This window comes from Varroa destructor, unplaced genomic scaffold (assembly GCF_002443255.2).
Source record: "Varroa destructor unplaced genomic scaffold, Vdes_3.0 BEIS01000001.1, whole genome shotgun sequence".
In the NCBI taxonomy this organism is placed as follows: Eukaryota; Metazoa; Arthropoda; class Arachnida; order Mesostigmata; family Varroidae; genus Varroa; species Varroa destructor.
The window spans coordinates 23,625,395-23,650,701 of record NW_019211454.1 but is presented as its reverse complement, the minus strand read 5'-3'; the positions used below and the strand labels follow the sequence as shown (position 1 = coordinate 23,650,701).

Here is a 25,307-nt window from a genome sequence, read left to right as displayed (position 1 = left end):
GTTCGCCTATTCTCGAACAGACAAGACTGGGGCGCACCGATTATCGTGCTTTTTACACACACGCATATATACATATGCAGTTTACTAAATACGTCTCTAAATAGAAAAAAATGTACAGCAATTATATATGCACTTGGTTTTATTATCGTTCTTCCCAAAGGAAGAGTGTCCTTAAGAATACAGATTGTCAGGCCATTGATTGATTTGTTTAATTATATATGTTTACCTATTTATATAAGAGTTGCAATATACAACTTAGCAGCCTGAACATTATTTTCTGCAAATTGTTTATCTACAAAATATATACAGATTTCGAAGCTCACACACGATTCCTCATAGTTCGCTTCGTAATCTAGCTTCGTTCGTTCGTTCATTTAATAATTAACAATATTATTAAAATAGTCCACTCTAAGTAGTAGTGATGTGATGGTACGATAAATAAATTACCCAACATAGCATGATAACGAACAGACCGTGTTTCTCCTTTACATCTAGTTCTCAGTTGAATTAATTGCATAAAACATATTTTGAGCCTTGATCTTCTGTCAAAGACAATTTTCGTGTACCTTGGAGTACACGTTTTAATAACATGCCCGTTAGTGCATTACTACACCCGTCGTGGAAGCCTAGGACAGCACCTAGCAAAAAAGTAAATTTTTTATTTTATATATTTTTTAAACAGAATCGGTCTTTATCTATTTGTTTTCCGGAATTCGAACAAAATCAGCCCCGCTTAGTTGACCGCACTCACTTTAATCTCATTTTTGCTCCGCCAACCACATAAACACAGTTATCATCCCTGAGTCTGCCTTCACCGTTCAACCTACTATGCATTTATACCGCTTCTGTTGTGCTTTCTGAAATTAGTTCTTCTGCCCCCTCTCATAACCCTCACTCGACTCAACATCAATCTCATCTGTTGTGCCACTGATATCATCCCCCTGTGTGTGACTATTATTTTTCTCTGATAAAAATCGTTCTGTCTTCATTGCGTCCAATCGCTGACGCTTTTTTTCTTCATGATGCATCTGCATCACTTGTGCACCGTTTTCGTGATCCGTTTGGTTACAGCGTAAATCATCGTCATCGTGATCATCATCTCCTTCATTGTTGTAGTCTTCGTCGCTGACATCGTCTGCGCCACGCTCGGAAATGTTTGCTGCCACAGAAGTTGTTCCAGTAGACAACACTGCAGCCGTAGGCACGGATGGGGGTATCGACGACGCCATCTGGGCTAATAGAAGCGCTCTCTGAGCCGCGTCCTGTAGGATAGTTTGAATCTGTTTATTATCCCCGGCGTGTCCGCCCTGGTACAATTGTTCCAGCTGATGGTGCAGAGCGGCGGGCGATGTATGGAGCGACTGCAGTGCGCCTAGCGGGACGCCAGGCACATTCGGCAAGTGAGCTGATAGCTGGGGTGTTCCTGGTTGAGGAAAGAGTGTTCCGGGAGGCGTAGGCCCGCTAGGGGGCGGCGCCTGCCCAGTGAGCAGCATCTGACGAGCGGCAATTGGCAGGAAATCAAGGCCAAACATCGCTTGACGCTTCCACTTAGTTCTGAAATAAAACATGTGTTCACTTAACAGGACACACAAGGTTTGGCAGTAGATAATTCAAAAACTGTCTTTAATTTTCCACACATGGCCTCTTGGCAGAAAATAAATCAGAAGATGTCGGATTTAATAGTTTGTTTGTATGGCGATGTGCTTTCGTCTGCATTAATTAACGTCAACAAAAATCGTCTTTCTTGTTTTTAATTTTAGTAGAAAAACCTTGAACAGCAGTACCTACCTCCTGTTTTGGTACCAAGTTTTCACTTGAGTATCCGTTAAGTTCAGTCGATTTGCCAACTCCATTCGGTCTTGTACACTCAGATACTTCTGCTTTTCAAAGCTCTTCTCAAGGGTTTTTAACTGATGATCCGTAAAGGCTGTTCTTGCTTTGCGTGGCTTTTTTGATCCTTTTAGGTTGCATTCGAAATCGCTGCTGCTTGTGTCGTGTTCATCTGGATAACAGAAGACAGATAGTGCATGTTGAGGTCCGCAGAACATAGTATCATGTAAGTGCTAACGCCCCACATCCAAGCTCGTCGAACATTTACAACTAACTATGCTATACAGAAAGAAAGTCATCTGGTAATTACTGAATGTATAATGAAAAATCTGACTTCGCTATAGGGTAAGGGATCTTTTTTCATGTTCCTTTTGGTGACATTGGCGCAAAGTCCGAAACAATTGGTGTCTTTCTTCTTCTTCTTCTGGGTGGAACAAGCTTCGGCAATCTAACCGCGCGTCGATTGGCTTAGAATAAAGAGTATTTCTCAGAAATTCAGTTCAATGCGAAATACTCTACTGTAAAAGTAACAATATTCTGACCGGGAGCTGAATTTAGAGACCTGGTAAATGCACGAATCATAGCAGCGATTGATTTTTTTGCTTCGACCAAAGGATCTCATCGACAACGCTACAATCGATATCATATGTAGCATGTATGTCTAATATCGTTGGAACAACGATACAGCAGAGTCATGACATTGTTGATGTATCGCTTCTCCAAATGCCTCAAACTAGTCTGAAGCCCGTTCTACTTCGAGCTATTTTTATACTGATGCAACTTGTTTTTGCTTTTTAACATCTCAGACAGCTAACATGGACTATCAGACAAAACGTCCGAATGCGTGCCCGTGTCGAAGACTTCGAAAAGCTAAGCAAGGCTATCTGGGCAGAGTTTTAGTTGGTCAACGTTTGCTGTGAACATGAACGCCTCTTGGTCTGTTCGAGCGTTTTCCTACTCAAGCTTCTGCCATCATGGATTGATACCGTTTTTCAGCTACTCACGCCATCATTATTTTGACACAGCGACGACAGTTATGCCGGCGTCGAGAACAACAGTACCAAATGGCACAAAAGACGCCTACTCGAGCCACAACGACCATTATCGCTACTAGCAGGGGTCTGCTACCGCGGTCCGAATTATTAGTTTTGTAATTGTATATATGTATAGAAGATTGAAAGCGAGCATTTCTCATATATCGGCAGTACTTCGTTATCAATCGTTACGTCATGACCAGACTGCTTGGCTCGCGGAAGCCTGTCACTATCGCGCCGTTGATTGCGAGGGTGATTTGTGTTTTTCGCCACTCCGCTGGCGGTGGCCGCAGCTGTGGCCGCAGCGGCGACGGCGGCAGATCATCAGGCAGTGAACAGCAAAACGGCACACGCATTAGACCATGCAAACGGTGGCTGGCTGGCTGGCTGGCTGGCTGGCCAGTATGGATAAGACACTATGAGACGTTGGCGTGTCATCTGTGAGCCAGACGGACAGAGAGGAAGCGAAGGAGCAAGAAATTTGTCGAAATTGCTGCGGCGATAGCCGCTCACAAACGGCGCTCCGTGGATCCATATTCGAGGGCTGCAGACTTCTGACTTTTCTCCCATCTGATTTGGATGAGCACTTAGAAAGAAACTCGCCTTTCCCGCGCATTGACGACACTTTCACGAACTTCACTGAGAGCAATCATCCTGACTCCGCGCAGAGCCTGCGAGAAGATATCGCAAGAAGATCTATCTGCACGCTAAAATTGTGCGTGGGAGAGCAAATGGCAATTGTAAATGGAAATGGCAAAGGTGCGAATAGAATGCAAAAGGTCTCTATATATCGTTTTGAATTAATCTCGATCAGGATGCAAACTTCGCGGCCTGGTTTTAATAAATGAATTAAAAGTCTACTATTTACATTAACGTTAGAGACAAACAGCTGGTTGAGCTACGCTTTAATTTTAGCTCAAAGGTAAAAAAAATTGTATTCAACAACGACTGCCATTATCGGTTAGTCTTGAAAAAATAGCGTTCGTTTACTAGCTACTGCGCCACAGAACGACACAGTCTCTAGCTATGAGAAATAACCATTGTAAAAGGGTCTCTTGTCATTGTAGAACCGAAAAGGGTCGCCTTGTCATGCGTCGTCTCCAACTAACTCGAAGACTGTCACTCATATCCATCTTTGTGTCTGTGTGTACATAGATCTGCGTATGTATGCATGAGGCAGGGCGAAGGCGAATCAAACGGCACAGTCTGCGCATCTGGGTCTACGTTGCCGGAACGCTGTTTCTCATCGCGTGACCGGTCGCTAGTCAGCCAATGATTTGAAGTTTGTCGGAAAAGACAGAGGAGAAAATAGCACGAAGTGAATAGCCAGTGCTTTTGGCCTGCCAATAATATCTACAGTCAACAGCGTAACTAAAAAAGGACCGTCGAACACAGAAACATCGAGGCCACGATAGATAAATCAGCGCGTATGTGTAAAGAATAGTAATAATAAGTTCGTCAAGTGGCATGGGCATCAGCAACAAAAAAAACTGTAGCGGCCGCCGGAGCGGCCGCGAAGCCTTAAACGATGAAGGACACGCATGATATCGAAACATTAAAAGTAAACATTTAGCTGTGTTTGCCGTAAACGTTATTACCAGTATTAAAAATTCTCTTGCCATTTGCTCAATCCGTCCATTACCGTTCTGAAAGATTTTTTGTTGTGGATCTAGCGACTGAAGCGGGCAAACGTTCGCCGCGTCGGCGAGTCGTTGAGACCCAACTGTGAATTACTTCTAATCATTGTATCATCATCAAAATATAGTTGTTAACGGCACCGAACCTCGGTCCATTATCCATTATCAATAGCCGAACGAAGGAGCGAACTGTGTGTTAACAATTTACTCGTATGTCGCTGGGAATGAACGCGTTCGCCACATCGATTCTGGGTAAACATTTGCGTTCTTCTTAGACTGAGAACAAAAAAAACTTGACAACTTAGATGCTTTTTCTCATGTAAAAAAGAAAAACCTATTTTTTGACTGTTTTGATTGATTGATTAGCTTGCTATTGATCTTTAATATAAATGAACTCCTGCGTAAGCGATACGAGCTTCAAGGGGAAAATTGACGTAGACAGATAGACAGACAAGTCACCCTTCTCGTCTGACTCTACTGAAGACAGAATCGACCCCAGGATGGCACCGTTTGACCATTACTTCAGACATGGTTTAACAACGGTGACAACCTAACCGGACCCAGCAAACTTATATTAAACTTAGGTCTCTCATAGTATATTACTTAGATAGAAGTTCTATTGGAACGTGTACTCGAGCTAACTCATATTTTGATACACCGCACTCAAAAACAAACGCAGTACCAATTTTTCAAGGTATGAACTTCGCGTTCGAAACTAGGGGAGCGTAACCAAGACCTTATACATTCTAATATCGTTAGACTGCGTCGTCAACGACAGTGTCTTCTAATACCTGTGGACACTAATGTAACAAAAGCATTTTGCAGCAGATTTAAAAATACATAGATAAGTGACAGTGGTGAAACTGTTAAGCCTCTAAAAAGAACAGAATTTTGACGATTTGTATACACAAGATAGTTCTAATTCGCACCTTTTTATAGCTAGCTCGTTCGAAGCGGTTAATAGGATTCCTTTGAGCCTTAACGAAAACAGCAGCACGTAGCAGAGGAAGATCAGTTTTATGTTTATGCCTCATATGACATGAATTTACGGATAAAGGCAGTAAATCTGTCAATAACGGTAAGACCAGCAGCGGACGTGGGGGCAACAGCGCCTCTTGGTAACGTGCGAGGCCAGCGGGGGCAGCAGCAGTAGCAGCAAGCCGCTAATAAATAGTCATGATTGGAAAACGGATACAGTTTGTATCGTTTGTTGTTTATAGCGATTTACATTGATCGCCTTTTTCTTTACAAGAGTCCGTCTTCGGTCCACCTGGTCCTGTGCTATTCAGCACGATCGCAACAGCAACTGCAACAACAATTATTGCTAGCGCTGTCAGCGCTGGCATTCCTGCAATTCATTCGCGCTTGTACTTGACTCGTCTTTGGGAAGAAGCCTCGCGAGAATAAACGAGAGCAGAAACCATAGAAAAAACACCGACGACAGGGCAAAGCCCATAGTCACAGGGAAACAAAGAAAAATACGTAGAAGATATTCGCCGTAGTGGCAGCGACAACGAGAAGATGCGAGAAAAAGTCGAAGCCACTGCGGCGGCGGCGGCGGCGGCGGCGGTAGCTCTGGCGGCCCTGAAGAAGCCGACGTCACCTCAACTGTTATTGTTGTTCCTGTTACGGCTCCTTTACATGACAACCTCGCATAACTGTTTCATTCTCCCAGTCTGTTACGCCTCCCTCTAACAGCATCACCATCATCGTAGTCGTCGTTATTGTCAGCGCCGTGAACATTAATAGAAGCAGAACTAGCGCCAAAATCACCATTCTCTCCCTGATGTTCGTCGCTTCACGAAGTGACAGTCGCAATCAGCGGCGGCTGTGGGATCCGGTGCTCTCCGTGGAAAAACGAAAGAAAAGACGACCGATGGAGGACGTCGGCATGGTGATAGTGCGAGATATAGCTTAGTCTGCCAGTCGGCCGGACTGTAGAGAGACAGATTTGCTGCTACGCCGCCGCTGCCGTTGGGGTAACAGACGAATAGACAGGTAAATTGCAGTTTAGTCAAACTGTAACAGCGCGACACTTGCTTCTCTGGCAATAGCGGTAGAAACAGCGACGACGTCGGAGCGGAACTTGGGCGAATGGGGATCTGCGAGCCCTATTCAAGCCAGTAAAAGGGTCCAACCATTGGCTCTGATCGCTTAATGCCTTTCTAAGAGGTTCTTCTCGTCTAAGCCATTCCGCTCTGCGAATGTAAACGGTAGCGGAATACCGAGCACCGCCATTCACCATAGGCCCTAAGAGAGAACGAGGCTGACCTTTGCGTTTTTCTCGTTCTTTTTTACGGATAATTGAAAACATCTCCCTCTGTGTGATCTTGTTGCCAATTACGTCAGTTGCCAGTTATATCTCCAGCGTAAAACAAAAAATACAATGAATCGGTGGGTGTTTATAGTATATAAAGAAAAACAGATCAGCATAACATCAGGTTGAGCGAAATGAGGCTGTAGAGACCAAAACCGCATCGGTCGATCTGTATCACGACTATGATTGAACATCAGAGTCTCCTGATGTATCTTTGTTTTTGTGTTGTTTCATAAAAATGGCTGGTTTATAGTAGTCCGCTTGTTACATCCTACGATTTCGGTAACTGAACAAGGATCGTACGGGAACAGTAAAGCCGCATTGCTGAGTACAGATAATGAACCACACACATTCGAATTTACAAGGAATATACAAGTTACTCTTTTGTTTGCACATTCGATTGTCAAACTTTTTCAGCCAGGATATAGGGTAACATGATTAGAATAACTCCATTTGAAGTCAATTGATTCACAAAGGATGACTTTAGAACGTAAACCTCCCACTCGGAGTTCCTTGCTTTCACAACGCACTCATTTCTTCGTTGAGTTCGGATTCTCCCTGGAATAGGCTCGGCTTGAAAAGCCAAGGAAGTAGCAGCTGTGCCAAACGCCAGCCAAAAAAAGGGAAAGGCCTAAATATGGCCAACAGGAAGTAACTTATAGATGGCCATTTCCGGTCCCCCAGTGGTCTTTCCTATCCAGCCGCCTTCCTCTTGTTGTTGGCTGGCCGGCCGGCAGCTTAGTTGACCCCCAAGTGGCCGAACACAGTGTAAGGGACGGATAGAATGGCAGATAAGGCAGGAATCAGGGGTTTCAAAGCACGGACGACACTGCCTAGAGCCTTCCGCGGGACAGCGAGGACCAATGAGCAGGCTAAGCTTAAAGTGCGTGAGCCACATCGCCTTTCGTAGGCCTGGAAAAGATCTACTTTGGCAGAATGTGTCGACGGCCGAGCTCAGGAAGACTGATTTGTTTGATGCTCGATTTAGCTATATTACCTTGGTAATTTCGACTGACGTTAGCAGTTCGTCTCGTAACAACACTAAAGATAGTCTCAGAGAAAAGGAGAGAAAGATAGGGGGAGCTGTACCAAGTGGGTACGTTCAATGAGTGGGGTAAGCTCGCTGCTCCGCTTTGGCAGAAGGGAACATAACAGCCTAATACTTCCGGTAGTTGTGGCTCTCATGTATTTCGTATCCCGCAACCCAGGTCATCGACAAACCCTGCGTGACTATGATACGACCAACTACGGACCAGGGATGCGGAACCGTTAACAGATCTACAAACCACTGCGGGAGCACATAACTTACCAGCCTAAAGAGAAGAAGATTGCTGCAAATTGATCCACTAAAGATTGTCCTTCTTCTTCCCTGTCCCCGTCATATTGCATCATGTCATTGGGTAGCTTCGAGGATCGCAACACTATCCTGTAATTCTGCCTATTCTGTTGTGAAGCTGAAAAGGAACAGGCAAGCTTGCGTTCGCATCTTCAGTCGCTCGTTATTCCCAAAGTGAGGTTTCCTCTTGCTATCCTCAGTCGAGATAAAGGGAACAACAACATAACCTATAATCAGCGGCGAGTGTGTCCACTCTGTCCGCCTGGTTTGGTCGACCCGAGGCCAAAGGGGCTTTCACGTTCGTGCTCGAGACGAGTCGGCTTGAAGAGGGCAAAGCCGGTTCTGCGACTATTATATTGAAACCGGAATGATCTAGAGGGCAAAACGGAAATAGCGAAAGCATTTGATGGTCAGCGAAGAAGCGGAAGTCCCTTGCAGAGTAGTGCCAAACTGTTGTTGTCATCACTACTGACCAGAAGAGGCCGAAACCACCCCACCTTATTCCATTTTGCTGTATAGAAACTGGCCGTTACGAAGCGTCTAGCGTTTTGCTCCGTCACGTTCGTCTTCCTTGCAGCATTGAGATTTCCACAACTGAAACGTTCCACCAAAAGTATATTTCTCTATTCGAAAACCTTCGGTAAAAATAGAGAACGTGGACAACCAGCTAAAATGCAACATTTCGTACACAAAAGTGTACGAAAGCCGCAATATCAGTGGTCCGCAGAGAACGCTTACGAATGCTGGAGACGATTCGAAGCCGGAGAGAAGCTGAAATCTGTTTTTCGGTAACTTGACAATTCATCTTTTCATCAAGTTCACAAATCATCATTTCATTAAGTTCGTTCTTCTGTTACAATAGATGTTAGCTCTCTTTCGTTTTATTTTCTGTGTAAGTGTGCGTAAGATCGCGTATCAGCGGGGCTCACATATGATCTAGTAGTAATACACAACAAATTTCTTTTTCAAAAATCTTACTGGCGCCATAACCGCATTAAATTTAAGCGTATTTGGCAAAGTACAATCGCCTTATAGAACTAAGACGCGATACGACTTGCTGCTGTCGTTTCGCATCTGCCACGACCTGGTCACAAATCGAGGCAAGTTGGCCCAAGGAAAGTCCTGCAGGCTATTTTTGATAACTGTCCTCCGCAGGCCTCACAGTACTTCATCGGTACAACATATGTGTGTGGATATTGTTGATTCGACTGAAACAGTAGCTTTCTAGTAATACTAAATATCGTTTACAAACCTAAACATTTTTCCAATAGGAAAAGCTCGTCATAGGGAGAAAGATAGCCAATAAGCATGCCTTATTTAGAACAGGGAACTGGGATTCAACAAGTGTCGAAATGACGAAAGGTCTAGTGGGAGAAAGTAGTCTTCAGCCAAATTTAGCTAGAAAGGGATAAATGTGTGCAAATAATGGGTATGCTGCTCAGCCGCTTGTCGGATCATTTCAGAAAATACCCAGGAATCCAATGGAGAGCAGGGCATCGAAACGGCAATTGCCGAAGCTAGATCCGATGATGTCAAACATGACCGGACATAATCCCATATTTTCAGGCAATGTACTTTTCAGGTGTGAATCTGCTCATATTTGAAACGAAAATTCTGTTTGTTAATTATAGAGGACTTCAGAAGCCTACGTTAAGCCATTCATACACACCTTCCGATCTAGTTAAGGGCACAGAGGCCGTACATCTGCATTCATTTCAGGCCAATGGTATCGTTACTGTGCAATTTTTTCTCTCAAACAACGTATCTACAAACTGAGCATTTAATGAAACATGAACCGTTTATTACTCGCATGCTGAGCTAGCTTTTTCATTAATAGATATATCTATATATAAGAGCTGAAGGTGCAGCGATAGACTTCTCTAATGAATAGAGTCCGCTTTTGCAATGAACAGAAACGTTGCCTAATTATCTCATTAGCATACTGCGCTGTAGCTTGTGACAGACAGCAGTCAAAAAGAATCGTAGTTTAGTGCTCTGTTTCCTGGTGACCTTGTCCAGAAGAAGGAGTTGTTATGGATCCGGCCGTTGGCCTGATTGCTGTCCCGGCCCCGGCCGCCTCTATTTCGCCGCTATTTCGGCTGCTAAGATTTTTGCAGAAATCTTATTTATTCGTTTTGGGTATTATCGTCGTCGTCGTCGTCGTCGTCGTCGTCGTCGTCGTCGTCGTCGTCGCTCAGTCTCTCGGCGGTAGCATCACTTCGTGTGTTTTGATTTGAATTACCAGGTGGCAGTGGTATCACTCGGTTGGCTATTCATTAGAAATATATTCGAGAATAAGAATAGAGAATAAGTCAACCGCGAGAGAGGCCAACCAGCCAGGGTGAGATTGCCATCTGCACGCAAATCTCGTGTTTCTCAAAAAATAGTGATTCCTCTACAATTGATTGATATTGCTTGTGGCCATCGCTTGAATTTCCGTAGCAGTAGCGTCTAGCGTATGGGCGACCATTACAACAATGGTCAATAACACCAAGTGGTAGTAATTATTACCCCCCGACTATAAATAGTGTCGTTGGAGCTGCTATTGCCATTTCTGTAGCTTGGCGTTACTCTGTATTCTGTCCTCTCGGCTTAGTTTGCTGGCCATATTCAACTCAATTGAACTGATTGAACGCCACAATGACAGCGACCATTGGCAGGGACGAAACGGGCGTGTGATACGGCCACTAGCAGCGGGCAGAACACAGATAATTGGCTCGTAGAACTTGCGCCGGATAAATTTGTTCAAGTTCCAAGAGCGAATTAGATTTTGTCCCGCTTATTTATTCAAACATTTGCCACTTCGATAATCGATCGTCTCGTCGTAGTTTCGCACAGTAAATCTATTCACATTTATCGATTCGATTCCCATCTAACAACGAGTTGAAAGATTTCAACAATATATTGAGACAGGATGCTTCATTTAGGGGCAGGGCTGGTTTGCTACGATGGCGGACAACCGTATAGGCAACATTACACAATTTCGAAAAAAAGAGAGAACCGGGCTCGTGCGTCGAATTGAGTCCGCCCAGCATTCGGGCGAGTAGATCATTAAACGCGACTAGCAATGCCAGCGGGGTCGCCGATTCGAAGTGCTAGGCCTGCTAAATATATTATCATCGACATTCAATGAAGTGTTGCCCTTCCTTTGTTTGCACTGCTGAAGCCAGCAAAGCATCTCCCAAATAACCTCTATATATGTAAACATATTATCGCTGTGTATGAAATTATTGACTTAGCCTTTTGGGCAGAGGGCAGAACTATAGCACTATCGTCGCCATATATTTAACAGGTAAATGGAATATGGGTTCACCCGTACGGTGGCGTATTTGTCGTCGTTTTGGCACTATGTTGACCACAACGTATAGCGAGCACCTCTATTAACGCTGGCATATTCGTCGAACGTCAAACTAGCTAACGTAATTGCGTGTGGTCGTAGTAAATAGAATTGACCGTTTTAATACTCTGAAAAACTTCTTGGATTTCAAAATTGTGACAGGTGATTTTTAGAAAACGTGTATCATTCGCGGTAAGAGACAACTTCCAGCAGCCTCTTGGCTTTCCGCGACGGCCGCCATATCCAAACCAGTTCGAAAAATGATCTCACTTTTCGTTGTTTTTCTTTTAATCATTAGTCTATTCATACTGATTTTATTACATGCGTTAAATTTTCAGGTTGCAGGATACAAGGGTGTAGCATTTGACCATTGCCTGTAGATGATAATAATAATAGGTAATTAAAACACGTAGTATCTTTGTAGTGTCATCGTTACCAAAAGGTCCATGTCTCTAACAACTAATTAGAGGCTATACATTAAGGCTGGTCTGATTTGTATTTGAATAGTCGTCGGTTGGCCATCATTAGTGCCGCAATGGAGCAAATTATCTATTATTTCACTTTGTCTAGCTTAGTTGAAGTGTTCGACGGTGATGAATACCCGGCGCTGGATCAATATTGACGTACTCTTTAAAAGCAGAAGGCAAACACGCATAAAAGCGATCTAAATTTGCAAATAGAAAAAAATCTTTTCTCCATAGATTTAACGAACTGCCACAATTCACGATGCTTACTTCTAATTCTGGGAACAGAATTGTTAGATTTTACATAAGAATAAAGAGATTAACACTCGGATAGATAATTTGAGCGATTTCGTTAAATTTTAGTGAAGCATAAAGGAATTGCCCATGGCAATTATGCTTCGGTCTTCCGTTCTATAACCATTGAGGTATAATATATAGGTATTTTTTTCACCGTATAATTATTTCCTGTCGTGTAAACCTTTCCCGAAGCTATCGGCGTCTCATGTCGCCATCGCTACCTTAAATTCACACAAATTTTTTTTAGTTTAGCTCCATCGTGACGCCAAACCTGATCCCTTTGCTAAAGTGTAGCGCGTTGTTGGACTCTGCCGTTTTTATGATTCGTTTCGTTAAATTTGACAGCTCAGACCGTTTTTTTGGTGCTTGACTGCAATTGTTGTTGTTGTTGTTGTTGTTGCTGCTGCTGCTGCTGCTGCCCCTGCCGCCTCCGCTGCAACAGAACCGTACTAGTTGTGATCCTAAGCGGATCGACTACTCATAGCGTCAAACGGTGGATGACGAACGTCTCTACAGCAGACCGTCGACTTAAGTCCTGTGTCGTTCCCAAACCTCTCTTCTGGGCTATGGGAACCAGAACGTCGCTGGCAAACACATCATCCTTGCTTCGGGTTTATGGTCCCTATCTGAAAGTATCTGTTTCAGTTGTCTACTGCAGTGACGACTCCTCCCTGATACTGATGACGATGATGTCATTCCCTTAGCGCGTCGAAGATGAAAAACCCTTCAAAGAATTACGTCTAGATTGTGACGCTAACAGTAGGGGATAGGCCGAACGGCTTTTTTGTTACGATTACATAGGGATGGATGATGTTAGCAATTTCAGCAGTCGACTTCACTATACCAGTGAGAGTGGTCAGTACACAGGTAGTTCGAGCGGTCGAACGGAGCCTCGTTTGATGACACGGAATCAATGTGTTCGTGTCTTTGGGCTTCTATTAGAAAACCTTTTTGGGTTTTGTTGTGCTGCTGTAACATGGAAACGTGGGGACGTTTTACGTTGCCAGTGTGTTCTAGAGATCCTTTAAAAGGGATTGCACGAAATTTTTTCTCAAAATACCACAAAAACTTTTAGAAATATTTATCACACCTAACGTAATTGAATGATACGGTCCTAAAAATGCTATGCAATCAAAGGCACAGCTTCGTAAAGAGACCTGTATTTTTTCCTGCTTTTAAAAAATCTCTCTTTAGCAGTAGTACTTACGGAAATTTAGAAATATCTACTGAGGTAGCGTAGATCTGAAACCGGGTGTCCGAATTGATATCCCTCACTTAAATAAGAAACCATTTTCATTTTAAAGCATTTATTTAGACTCCAATTAGCAGGCGGTGTCAAGGAATAGGTTTCTCTTATTTATTTACATCTGGTGCGCAATTCACACGATTGGCATAGTTTGAACCAACAGCCCTTTGCTTTTTTAGGCAAAGGTTTGGCCATCCAAGCTGCCGGGTCGACCTCGGCAAAAATCAGAGATTAATTAAATCTCAGCCTAGAGAAATCCAGGGACTAGGCCAATGTCGAATTAACCATAGTCGGTTCGACCGTTAGCACAAACGTCAACGGAATTATTACTTAATCTTCTGGAACAGCTTAAGTTTTAGATCCAAAAAACGAGAAACATCAAAGGGCCCATTTTTCTGGGCGCGGAAAAAGGAAGGTAGATAGTGCTTCGTATCAGTGTCTACGTCCATTAGTTGCCCCTTTTGCACCCCATATTCACTGAGTGAACGTACGAATAATAACATCATGATGCGTAAAGCTCTTGTGTCTTATCGGTAAAAATAGACAACGTAAAGCGTGCAGTAGTTCCTGATGTGCAAGTAGTCACGTCCAGACCGGAGCATTATGTGTTGTCCACATTGTCCTTGCGTTTGCTTCGATCCGGTCTCGAACCTAGAATGCGTAGTACCAGCGCTGCCAATGACAGTAGCAGCAGTCACTGCCCCTTGATTGTAACACAGCCACGCCATTATCGATTCTCCAAGTTTCCCTTGGAGTCAGCCAGATCTCGGATGTTGTAGAAGACGATATCGAGTGAATAACAGCTATTCGCTGTTCCGCTGGTTCGCTAAGTTTACGTAACAATAGCCCCGTCGGCCCTAAGGGAAGAGGACGACCACGGTTCGTGGGAATCTGATCGGGACGCAGTTACCCCCAGCCTACTTCGATCAGAAACGTAATACGTAGGTAGATAGATCCTCTTTCCTCTACATCACTAATAGAACAGTTCTCCTTTATAGTATTTCGTAGCCTGGGAATGAGAAAGGAGTCCAGCATCGTTTGACGTTCGTCCCGATTTTTTGTGCCAGCCTCGCGCACCTTCGCATAGGCGCACTTGTGCCGATTTCGAAAGGGACGCAGCGAAACGGCAAAGAATACCTTTGGACTTGGCGTATTGCTATTGTAGTTCTAGCAGCCTCAGAAAACTCGTGCAGCGCAACCGGCGAACATGGAAACAAGCCTCATTTGTTATCGACAAGACAATTTCAGGTAGCACACATTTTTCTCTACTCCCTCTCTCTCCCTCCCTCTCTCCCTTTCTGTATGTATAGACATGCGATATCTTATTTACGCTTGTTCGTCCCGTTCGCGGACGCAATAGGCATCAGCGGCCAATGGCGTCCGAAGCAATTTGTGGGAGGGACGAAACAAAATTCACGCTAGCAATTTACTGTGGATTATACTCCGTTCGTTACGATCTGTTTGGCTACGCTGAAAACAGGGGGCGACTCTGCTGGATGACGGAAGATGGCTCGGGACGGAATGAACAGTTTGTGGTGGTATATCCACAATGGAACCAATCACGTCACTGGTTCTTTTTATTAATAGCGCATCTGGTTATTCATATTCCCTTTCCCTCTCCCTACTCCCCCTGTAGCTTTTTATTGTTGTCCCCTTGTAACGATTTTTTGGACAGTTTTGTCTTGTGATTGAAATCAAAGATTTAAAATTAATATGAACCAAACAGTCTCCTCCAACGTAGAAGATGCAGGGGTCCTTATTGAATTGGCCTCATTCATTTTTTTATTTATTGGTGCCAATTAGGGCTATGCAAATACATTAGCGATAGATTAGTTCTTGAACATCATATTACACAATAAAGTATAAGTGATATTTATCCCATTAGGATTTTAGGGTTCATTTCCAGTCTGTCAGAGGATCTGCAGGCGCTCTGAAGGCATCGTAGCTGAACACCAAAACCAAGGTGGGAGGGGGGGGGGAACGGAGGGTTTAAAGGAAAAATCAAGGGGGGAACGAATGACAGAGAGAAACGGGGGCTTCTCCGCCTTCTTGCCTCCGTGTGAGATGCGCAACGTAGTGGACATACGTTTTTATCCGTATATATGTATATCGTTCGTTTGATGTTACCGCCATTCAATTTTAATTCTGTTCACACGTCAGAGAGATTTTCACCGGAAGTCGTTGTCCAAATGTTCGAGCGTCTTTTCCTAGGTGCCACTAATCGCTGATGGTTGGCTGGCGCCATCATTTGACAGTTTTCCGTAGCCATCGTGCTTCTCGGCGCCATTCTGGTCTTTCTTTGCGGTCGAAGTGAGGAGAAAAAGGACGAGGGCCAGCGACTGATAAAGGTATCTCCAACTAATATCGCCGAAGCGTCCGTTGCCAGCGCCGCAGCCAGCGAACGCTCTCGGTGGAGTGGCGGGGTTTGTTCCATTCTTCAACATTGATTCGCTCGGTTGATCGTAGCCGCTAACGATCATCGGGAGCCGCTAAAGTCACTTCGCTTCAAGTCCTGGTTCGACCCTTCTTCTTCTTAGTGAGCATCGTTACCAGCTGCTATGACGTAACACTGGTAGTAAAGCAGATCATTTGGCTCTAGTCATGGTGGGTATGGTGCCATCCTGATCACCGAAAGAAGGAGCCAAAAACGATTGTTTCGATCATGCATCAAATGAGAAATCCATAAAGGAATGGAGGAAAGCAGTTCTGCGTTTTAGCTCGAATTGTTCACCGGCCGTTGGTGCACCACTAGTTAGGTTTGATTTTTAAAAAAAATATTTTTGAGGGAAGCTAGAAAAAGTAAAATCGGCACTACAAAGCTTTACTCAGCTGGCGGCAGTTTGTCAAGCTCTAATGCAAGGAACCTTTCTTTGTCTTATTTTTTGACCCCAATATGTAGGGGACAAACGAAGGTTATTTAGCCATAAAAATAAAACTTTGACTTGCTAGGACCATTTAGTGCGCTGAAGTTCGTAACATTGCAGAACAACTGCATTAACTCCATAATCGTTATCATCATCCGAATGGGAAGTGGGGTCATCAGTGGCTACCCTCAAATTGCGTCTACATCACTGCGACAATATGTCTATTTTGTGGGCACGGATCTAGGTGAACCTGGTGCGCGCTTCGTTTGTCGCCGTTTGTTCTGCTAAATGTCCTCGCTTATCTTGGAACAGCAGTAATCAGTAGCTCTTGAATTACCAACAGCAGTTGCGAACAAGTACCATAGAGTCGAAGTACTTTATGTGGCCGAAAATCGGTACGGCCACTGTTCGGATACACATTAACTGTTTGGTCCTGATATGGGATTCAGCCTTCGGTGCCGGCAGTAGGGCAGCTATTCAGGTTCATGTGTCGTTGACAGTATACACACGGCTCATCTTTCGTCCGTCATCCAAGAACCATCTGGACGGCTACAATGCTGACAACGACGTTACTGATTTCTCCGTCCGCCGCGTGTTGCGCGTTACGCCTGCGGCGCGCTCCTTAGTCCCAGCACTATTTCGTCGGATGACACCCTACAACGTTGACTATTTACAAACGCGAGGCACAGGTTGTTTACCTTCTCTCTTCTGCGTCTCCCTTTGTCACGATGGGATCGGATGGATGGTTCTGCTATCGTCTACAACACCCACATTGTATCCACTACCCCGCGGTCGCAGGATAAACGTTCAGTAGAACAACTAATTCGATCTAAGCCGATCGTCACTACAGCGCGTGCAATGTTTTGCAGAGTTCAGACGTTCGATTATTTTGATTTGTCATTACTTAGATTTCCCGTTGACACTCAGAGGGAACCTATTTTGCCTACCGACTCGTTGAACAGGAATAAACGCCATGTAATACCAGCTTTAGGTTTCAATTATTTTATGGCGCATGTAGACGTTGTTTTATATCAGTTACATGTTTTGTATAGTAGATAATGTTTGCCAAGTTCGATAGACAGATAATTTAAATATGAAAAAAGCGCAATCAGAACGTAATTTAATCAATGCTGACCTCATTCGCGGGCACCGGAACTAGTGGCTAGAGCGTGTTGGAAACGCATTAATTGTCGGACGACTGTGCCATCTTCCCTGTTCCCCATAGCTACAGCGTCCATTAATTGATCTACACTCATTTCGTACACACACAATTAGGTACTTCTCAAATAAATAAAAATCTTCTTGATGTCCATCGCCTATATCATTGATGTAGGTTCGACAGACAGCTTTTAAACAGCTAAATAGAGTACTACGCGCGGTTCTCGCACGACAGCTCGGCCCGTGCTCCTAGTCATTTGTACGTACATTATTTTATTTTACGCTTTATCATTAATAGCGGAGCCGACGAAAATTTTCGTTCAAACTCCATCTACTGTTCACGCGTATTCAACGTAAGTTTCGAAATACCCCATATCAACACGACGAGTCATCTCAATTCGAACACTCTATCAAAACCTTTTTGAATTTGAGATTCGGTACATGTTTTTACGTATTGTCGCACGGTTCTGACTCATTTCTTCGTCCTATTCTGTCTTATTATGCAGCACAAGGTTTAGCCTGTGGTATTTCCTATTTTTCTCTTATCCACTGCCCGACCAAAACCACTACGATACCGATTGAAAGGTTCCTAATGCAGGACGCGACGTGTGCCAAATCACAATTAGGCATAGCATAATACAAAGAGACGTCTTGGCAAATGCGATGACAATGGATATTCTATTTTGTTTAATATTAGCAGCCTCGAAATTAAGTCGACTTCAGGTATTATTGCTTCGTTCGTCTCAACCGTCAAAACTACCTTAGCCAAAAAAGCACTTGAAACTATGGTACTAGAGCTATGAACAATTTACGTAATCAATTTTCAGTCAATTTACATAATCATTTCGCACAGTCAAAAATTTGGTGTCTACGTCTCGTCAAGCTGAGAGGTCTGTGACACCCCCCGCTCAGTAATAGGCCCTTTCTCAACGAGCACTTAGTTCCCGATTATTGGTTACCTATTTCGCTTTCTATGTCAAATAGGGTTGTCTATGGGTATGATTCTAGTTCACGCCGTCGATGCATGCGCTACTATTATACTATCGGAGAAATCGCTAGGGAGACGACAGGAAGTTGGCGCTGTGCCGTGCGGTGCGGTTCGGCATATCTACCGACTCCAAATCGCTTCAGAAAGGCGGCCCTTTTTGAATTCGAGATCAAAGAGTCGATACGTGCGCAGATTTGCAAAGTTGACAATTTTCGAAGACTGAAGATTTTTCGAATAAGCGTTCGAACAGAGGTCACACACTAGAGGCGTACTATGCACGTTCTCTTCAGCCGACAAATCATCAGTTTTCATATATCACAACTACTACGAACTGCTGTGAACACTCCATTGTAAGAACAGCAGAGGTCAAAAGAAGTGTCTTGCTACTGATACACGTATACACAATACATCCATAATATTAAAAGGGTACGCCTGCAAGAACACGCTAAATGAAACAGTTTAGATTACATATAACAATCGATATTTGCCGATCTGTCTTTTCCCGCTTCCTTGGTTTTGCGATAGAACCATCAGGTAGGTTAGGCCAATCGTATGTCGACCACGCACCTTTTGTGTGCGCCTTGAATGACCTGTTGTGTACTAGAACGCTGGGACTATCATCCCAACGTCAAGGCGTCAAACGATGATTGACAGACCAATTAGAAGAGACACCATGTTGGTAACAATAAGTTTGCTTGGCTAGCTGAAAGCTAGCTACGCGTTATTACCTGGTACGACTGCGTTTAAAAATCCACAGACACGGAACGCTTTTGCATAAAGCGGACGCCTAATACGCAAGTAAGCACGAAATAAGCGATTAGATGGTGACGGGATTCACCAACTTGTCGGACAGTCGTTCGTGAAGAACACCAAGAACAACCCCCAAATCAAATTATACAACTTTCGCATCACATCAAGGGTGTCCCATCTAACAGGTGTTTTTCAGCTTACTCATCGCGCTTGGGCGTGCGTACATGTGTGGCTTCCAGCCTTATCTCTCTCAAAGTAGCGTTACATAAGTATATCTATTGTCCCATGACTGGCTATTGGCTTTGTTCGCACTTGTGTGCAAATGTTTTTGTTGCCTATGGGCTTTTCGAGTCATGCCAACTGGCGATACAACAGAAGTGAAGACAGCGTTAAGCGTTGTTAAAGATAGAAGAAAGAACACCGAAAATAATACCGTCAAACAAATTTTCGCTCTGCAAAGAAATTGTTTCGAAAATTGCTTATCGTCCAGACAACTACATTCAACGGACGATTTTTTCTCTCCGTGCAGACGTCGGACTTTCACGTCGATGGTCAATGGGTGAGCGAGCGAACCCGCTACGATCAACAGCGTACAGCCATCACTAACATTAAATAACGAGCGCCTAAAAAGCAGATGGAGGAACAACGACAGCACTGCTGGGCCACTACGCTGAACAGGTTACCAGCGTTATTCCACTGCCCAAAAATGGCTCGCCACCGGTCTGAGAATTATTCGTTAACGTTTGTTTTCGAAACGAGAAAATAAACTTATTATGCATTTATTTTATGCTATGGCCTGTGTACTGACGCGAGCAACGAACGGAACCGCGAAAGCTTGGTGAGAAAACGTTCGCTGTCTCTGTATTCGACAATAGCTATCCATATAGCAGAAATACGCTCGAGTAGTCGTACGTTTGTCATCGGCAAATGCATATAGCTTTTGGCCGTAGATATAAATCGCAGCTAGAGCAGACGCACGACAAGGTAAACACAGACGCACAAACAGACACAGAGCGAATGACAAATGCACAATCAGCTTGTTTATCCAGATCAGTTAGAAATGCTGCGGCAAATAAAATGGCGCCAGATTTCAAAATTGTCATCATCATCATCATCACAGTACGTCGTAATGATTACCATTGCTGTGCAGTCCCGCTTTTCCGTCTTAGCTTATTCTTGAAGGTGCGTTTCGTGCCACGGACCCATTAGCAGCCATTGTGCGTGGCTCAACGTTTGCTTCAACTCTGTATGGCCTGAACGCCTGCGTTAGCAACAGCATGCCCCTCGTGGCCTGCTATTTGCTGCTGCTGCTGCTGCTGTATAGGCAACTTCTAAGTTAGGCTACACAGATCCTTACAATCAACCCAAAAATTCAAGCTTCCCCCGACAAGACTACGAACACTCGAGGGTGCATACTGTATAGAAGTGGCCGGCTATTCGTTGACGAAAAAGATGAGAAGACAAAATGGCCGGAAAGCGCTTTATTTGACTACCTGCGTTCAATTTTGCTGGGCAGGCAGTCAACTAGGGCGGCACGAATCGATATATTACCTACATCACAGTCTTTCAAGCTATGTATAAATTTATTGCAGCCATTAACATCATCTCGTATTTAAAAGACCTAGTTGTAGTGCTCGTCACCAGTGCGTGCTACCGATTGTTTTGCTGATAATAATGATGATCATGTTAATGATGATTGTTGTAGAGCAATTGTGATTCTTGGTGATTACATTGTCTTTTACTTAATTCCTTTCATGATTTATAATAAGCCTATTCTGTTAAGCTTCAATTGTTGTAGCGGAGTCGTTGTTCCCTTGTTACTAGAATAGCTCGAAACAATCTTATTCTTCGTTCTTGTTTTAGACTATTCTCTCTGTGCAGGATTTTGCGCACACGCACGCACACACACACACATACATACAAATGTACCTAGTGTGCATAGGTAGATGTGGTCGTATCAAAAACACAGAAAACAAAATATGTCAGTAAATAGCCAGGCAGGTAGGACACTAAAAAAAAAAAAAAGTAACGCAACGGCTACGTATCAACGTTGTTGCTAGAATATAGTATAGCGTAAAAGGGCATAGCCCTATGGGAAGCGAACAGCTGAGTCAAATGCTCAAACATAATATTGATAGCGATAGAGCTCACTAATATGATGGGTATCTCTCTTTCCGTGCGCGGCATAACACACGCTGGGGCAAAGAAAGCTCCGAACTGACAACACGAACCATAGAATGACACAAATGCGGGTTGCTCCAAGGCTGATTTGTTTAGATAGTAATGACTAGATCAGAGAAGGTTTTTGATTTTTTACGTTTGGCTACTGAAAAAAAAAACTGAACATTTTCTGTAACTGCGGAAGTTCGGAAAACCATATAAGGGGCACGGTAATGTTAAGTATAAATGGTTAGCGACGATTAATAGATTTGACTAATAGTCCCTCTTACTGAGACCGTATTGTCTCACATGTGCGTGTACAATCGAAACGAGTCGACCGGACCTTCAGAAATCCGTAACGAATTTCCTTCACTGCCATCATATGAGGGCTGACGTTATGTCCTATCTAGATAGGTTTGTGTGTGATATAGTGGAGACGTAAAGCCACTAGGTGAGAATATTTTATATTTGTTTTCACGAATCTGAAGGGATAATATAGAGGTTGCGTAAAAAGTTCTGTTGTTTTTTTGCCGAAAAAGTACTGCAAAGATGAATCACCAGCATAGCCATCCCTGCAGACATTACGTGAATAGGATAACGCTAGAGGCAACACTTCAGGTTCTATTGTTGCACCCATTGTCTCCATGTGCTCACATTTCTGAGTTAATTTATCGTTCTAAGCAGCATGATTGTAAATATAGTATTGTATATACGTATGTGTGTATATATATCAGCCGTCGTTAATAGTCTTTATTATCTCAGGCATGTGTCAAGGCTATAGCGTGTTATTGTACATACGTTGAAAGTATGTAAAATTTTTCACTGGAGCCCCGATCATCCGTCTACCTTGCTGTTATGATTTGTGCCAGTGCCTATATCTGCATTCATAATAGTAGAGTTTATAAAGCAATCCTAGCGAACAGATATTGAGGGTCCTCTGCTGTTAGACTGTAGGCTGACAGGTGGGTACAAGGGTCAAGATATTATTGCATCCTTTATCAAATACATGCCCGGTAATCTTACTGGTGAACGCTTTGCGTGTCGTCGAGGTCTGAACCCTTGCAGCGTGATCGGCCGAAGGAAAGTTGAGACCCACTATATATAGATAGAGGTGCAGCTCGAGCGTGAATGCTTCTGAACGCTGTGTTTTCAAGGGAAATACATACAGATAGTTTCTCTCAACACAACCAAAGAGCCTATAGAACGCTATGTATCTTTCAACAAAACAAATATTAGATACAGATCTTTCCGTACTGAGCTCCCCTTTCCTCCCAACAGTGCCCTTTTACCCCCACTTTGGTCTTTTGTTTTAGGCTTTAACGATCTCCCTGGCAAAATAGGTAGGCACTTCCGCTTTCAGACGGTAACGCATTAAGTGACGTGGCCGCGCTGCTGTGTAAACACGCAGTGTATTCCCAGGTTCTTCCATAGTTCGGCATCTTCTACGATGGATACCTTATCTGTAACCACCATACGTAGCTCCATTCACACCAACTTAACTGCTAGCATCACTGCTGCCGCACTTCAATAAAGTGTAACTAGTCCCATTTATCGAAGTCCACTTTGGAAGTACCCTCAACTATGATCTTCCTGTTAGTGACATTGTCACTTGGTACTTCGTGTTGTTCAACAACGTACTAACGAAGGAAAACGGTAAAGAGCCTCGGGGAAGTCTCGGTAAAGTGCAGGAAGGCCGTGGTATGTATTCGGTATGCATCGGGACTACATGCAGGACAGTTGATGGATAAAGGTTCAATTGGAATTTATGGAATCATTAGTATTATGCAATATATAGAGAGGAATGGCTTTTAAAACCAAATGTCATCCAGACAATCGAGTGGGGGATTTTCGGTTCAAGCCTAGGCTCAAAGACGATGAGATTACATAGCATAAAAATCAATATAGTTTCATTACCATCCCCGGCAGAATATTGTTCTACTTTGTGATGTAGTATTTTGAATAATAATAAGCGGAATCGGAGGCAATGTTTACAAGGATGACGTTGAATTTTCACGGAGGCGTAAAACACAGCCGCTGTTGGGTCTACCGCTCAGAGTGATGTCTTGCCACTGAACCCCTGTTTCTCACATCTCGCATTACTGAACGAAACACTCATCTCGACAAACTAGGATGGTTCCAAGAAACCGATCAAGTGTAGTTGTTAGATCGGTGCAAAAGAACACCAGGAGAGAAAACCCGGATAATGGGTGGGAGGGGGGAGCAGTACCTCCGAGAACGAGAGAAGCACGTCCTTCCACCGCTGTCATCGATCCGCGTTCAATTGAATCTATGATTTTATATTACATCTATAATTCAGCCCTATATATAAAATCGATTTAAAAATGAATGAGTCGTGTGTTCCCGATTGATAACCAGTAGAAGTTATAAGGCGTACTGCAGCTTTGGACCTGGATTGCGGTTCTTTCCTCCGTCGGGGTTCATGGGTGAACCGATACTCGATAGACTCTGTCTTAACGTCCGCGTTGTGGCCGTACATTTATGTCTGGTAATCCGTAATGACGCGATCAAGCAAGTCTGACTTTTGTAGAGATGACAAGAGTTTTACTGACGCAGTTCTTCACTGTTCAGTGCTGGACATCTAGCTGTATCAGAAAAAACTCTGCCGTACAATTTCTGACGCCTAAACGATCTATCAATGTGACCTGGAAAGAACCAATTGATTCGGCGCTTAACAAGCACGAATTGCTTCAACCTCGGTCGTTTATAATGGGGGTCATACGCCTCTTTAGGATAAAGATCGTCGTCGACAAACTCCCTCGAACTATTTGCTTAGTTGTACTTTACTCAGTGTCTAGTTTCCCTAGGCCTTTTGCAATATCCGCAGAATGTCTGTGAGGTTGATCTTATTTTGGGCACACAATTTGATGGACGCTCGTTGGTGCTTCAAGCAAAACCGTGAGACGCACAATACAAAAACTTACTTAATTTCACCAGAAAACTCCGGAGTACATCAAATTGTTATGAAATTTTGTCCATGTCTAGCAAAGGCCTTGCTGCCATTTCGGCCAAAATATACGTGGGCTATAAGCAATCATCCAGCGGCACGAAAATTCAACCCAGTCATTCATTTTTGAACAAAAGAGACAAATTTCGGCAGGCTATTTGTCGTAATGGGCATGTGTTTGTCCGCCATTCTTGTTGTTTGCAGAAAATCTGCTTTTTATAGCATGAAGCAACAAATTCATTATAATAGAAAACAATGCCTTAATTTTGCAACGTGAGCGAAAAAGAGTTATTGTCCTATCTCTTCGCGCTGGACGAACCCCCATTAAAATAGGAAAAAGGGTAATTTTTCGCCTGAAATTGACGGTCTGCACTATTGTCAATTTTCACGATTTTTCTAAAGAAATTGGGGAGAATTTTCATTAGGCAGACCGGAAAATACTCAATGGGTCTCAGATTTAAAAGGTTCAGAAAATCATCAAAAAGGCTCAAAAAGCTATTTCTCGTACACCTAGATTTATAGTACAGAAATTAATGGCCGTTTTGGAGAGGAAAGTCAGTTGTCAATTGGGTCGTCCAGATGGGCGCCAATCTTTTGATAGTTCTCGGCCATTTTGAGTCCTTGCATACTTGGGACTTTTGGCCTGCAGTCAGCCCAAAATTAGGGTCCGCTGAAATGTTTTGGCGTGTAGCGTATTTAAATGGTACTTTGGTGAATTTATCTCTTGATGCACGGTTACTATTACAAATTGTTTACAGATTAAACAAGAAATATTTTGAAAATATATAGTAAGTGGCTTAGGTCCCGAACCGAAACTGTAATCACGGCGAATGATGAAATGGCACTTCTAGTATATGTTAAAAATGTCCTTAAAATATCTAGTTTTATGTAAACACAGTCTTAGAGACAAAGCATAAAGTCTTA

At 43.5% G+C, this 25,307-nt stretch overlaps 1 protein-coding gene and 1 long non-coding RNA gene across 4 annotated transcripts in view; both read right to left on the bottom strand.

Annotated features, from left to right (window-relative positions):
- Positions 1-121: 121 nt before the first annotated feature.
- Positions 122-25,307, bottom strand: part of LOC111252879 (uncharacterized) — a 27,812-nt gene continuing 2,626 nt past the window's right edge. For 2 of the 3 annotated variants that reach the window (XM_022811476.2, XM_022811465.2), the window contains exons 3-4: positions 1,789-2,002; positions 122-1,575 (exon numbers count right to left, since the gene is read on the bottom strand). In XM_022811476.2, coding sequence (XP_022667211.1) covers positions 864-1,575; positions 1,789-2,002 — 926 coding nt within the window. In that variant the 3' untranslated portion in view covers positions 122-863. The remainder of the gene's footprint in view (positions 1,576-1,788; positions 2,003-25,307) is intronic. The other variant, XM_022811485.2, reaches the window with a different exon arrangement.
- LOC147758409 (uncharacterized) lies at positions 15,252-20,499 on the bottom strand. The gene is made up of 2 exons (XR_015326351.1): positions 17,498-20,499; positions 15,252-17,206 (listed from the first exon to the last, which is right to left on the bottom strand). It is a non-coding gene; the product is annotated as an uncharacterized LOC147758409 (long non-coding RNA).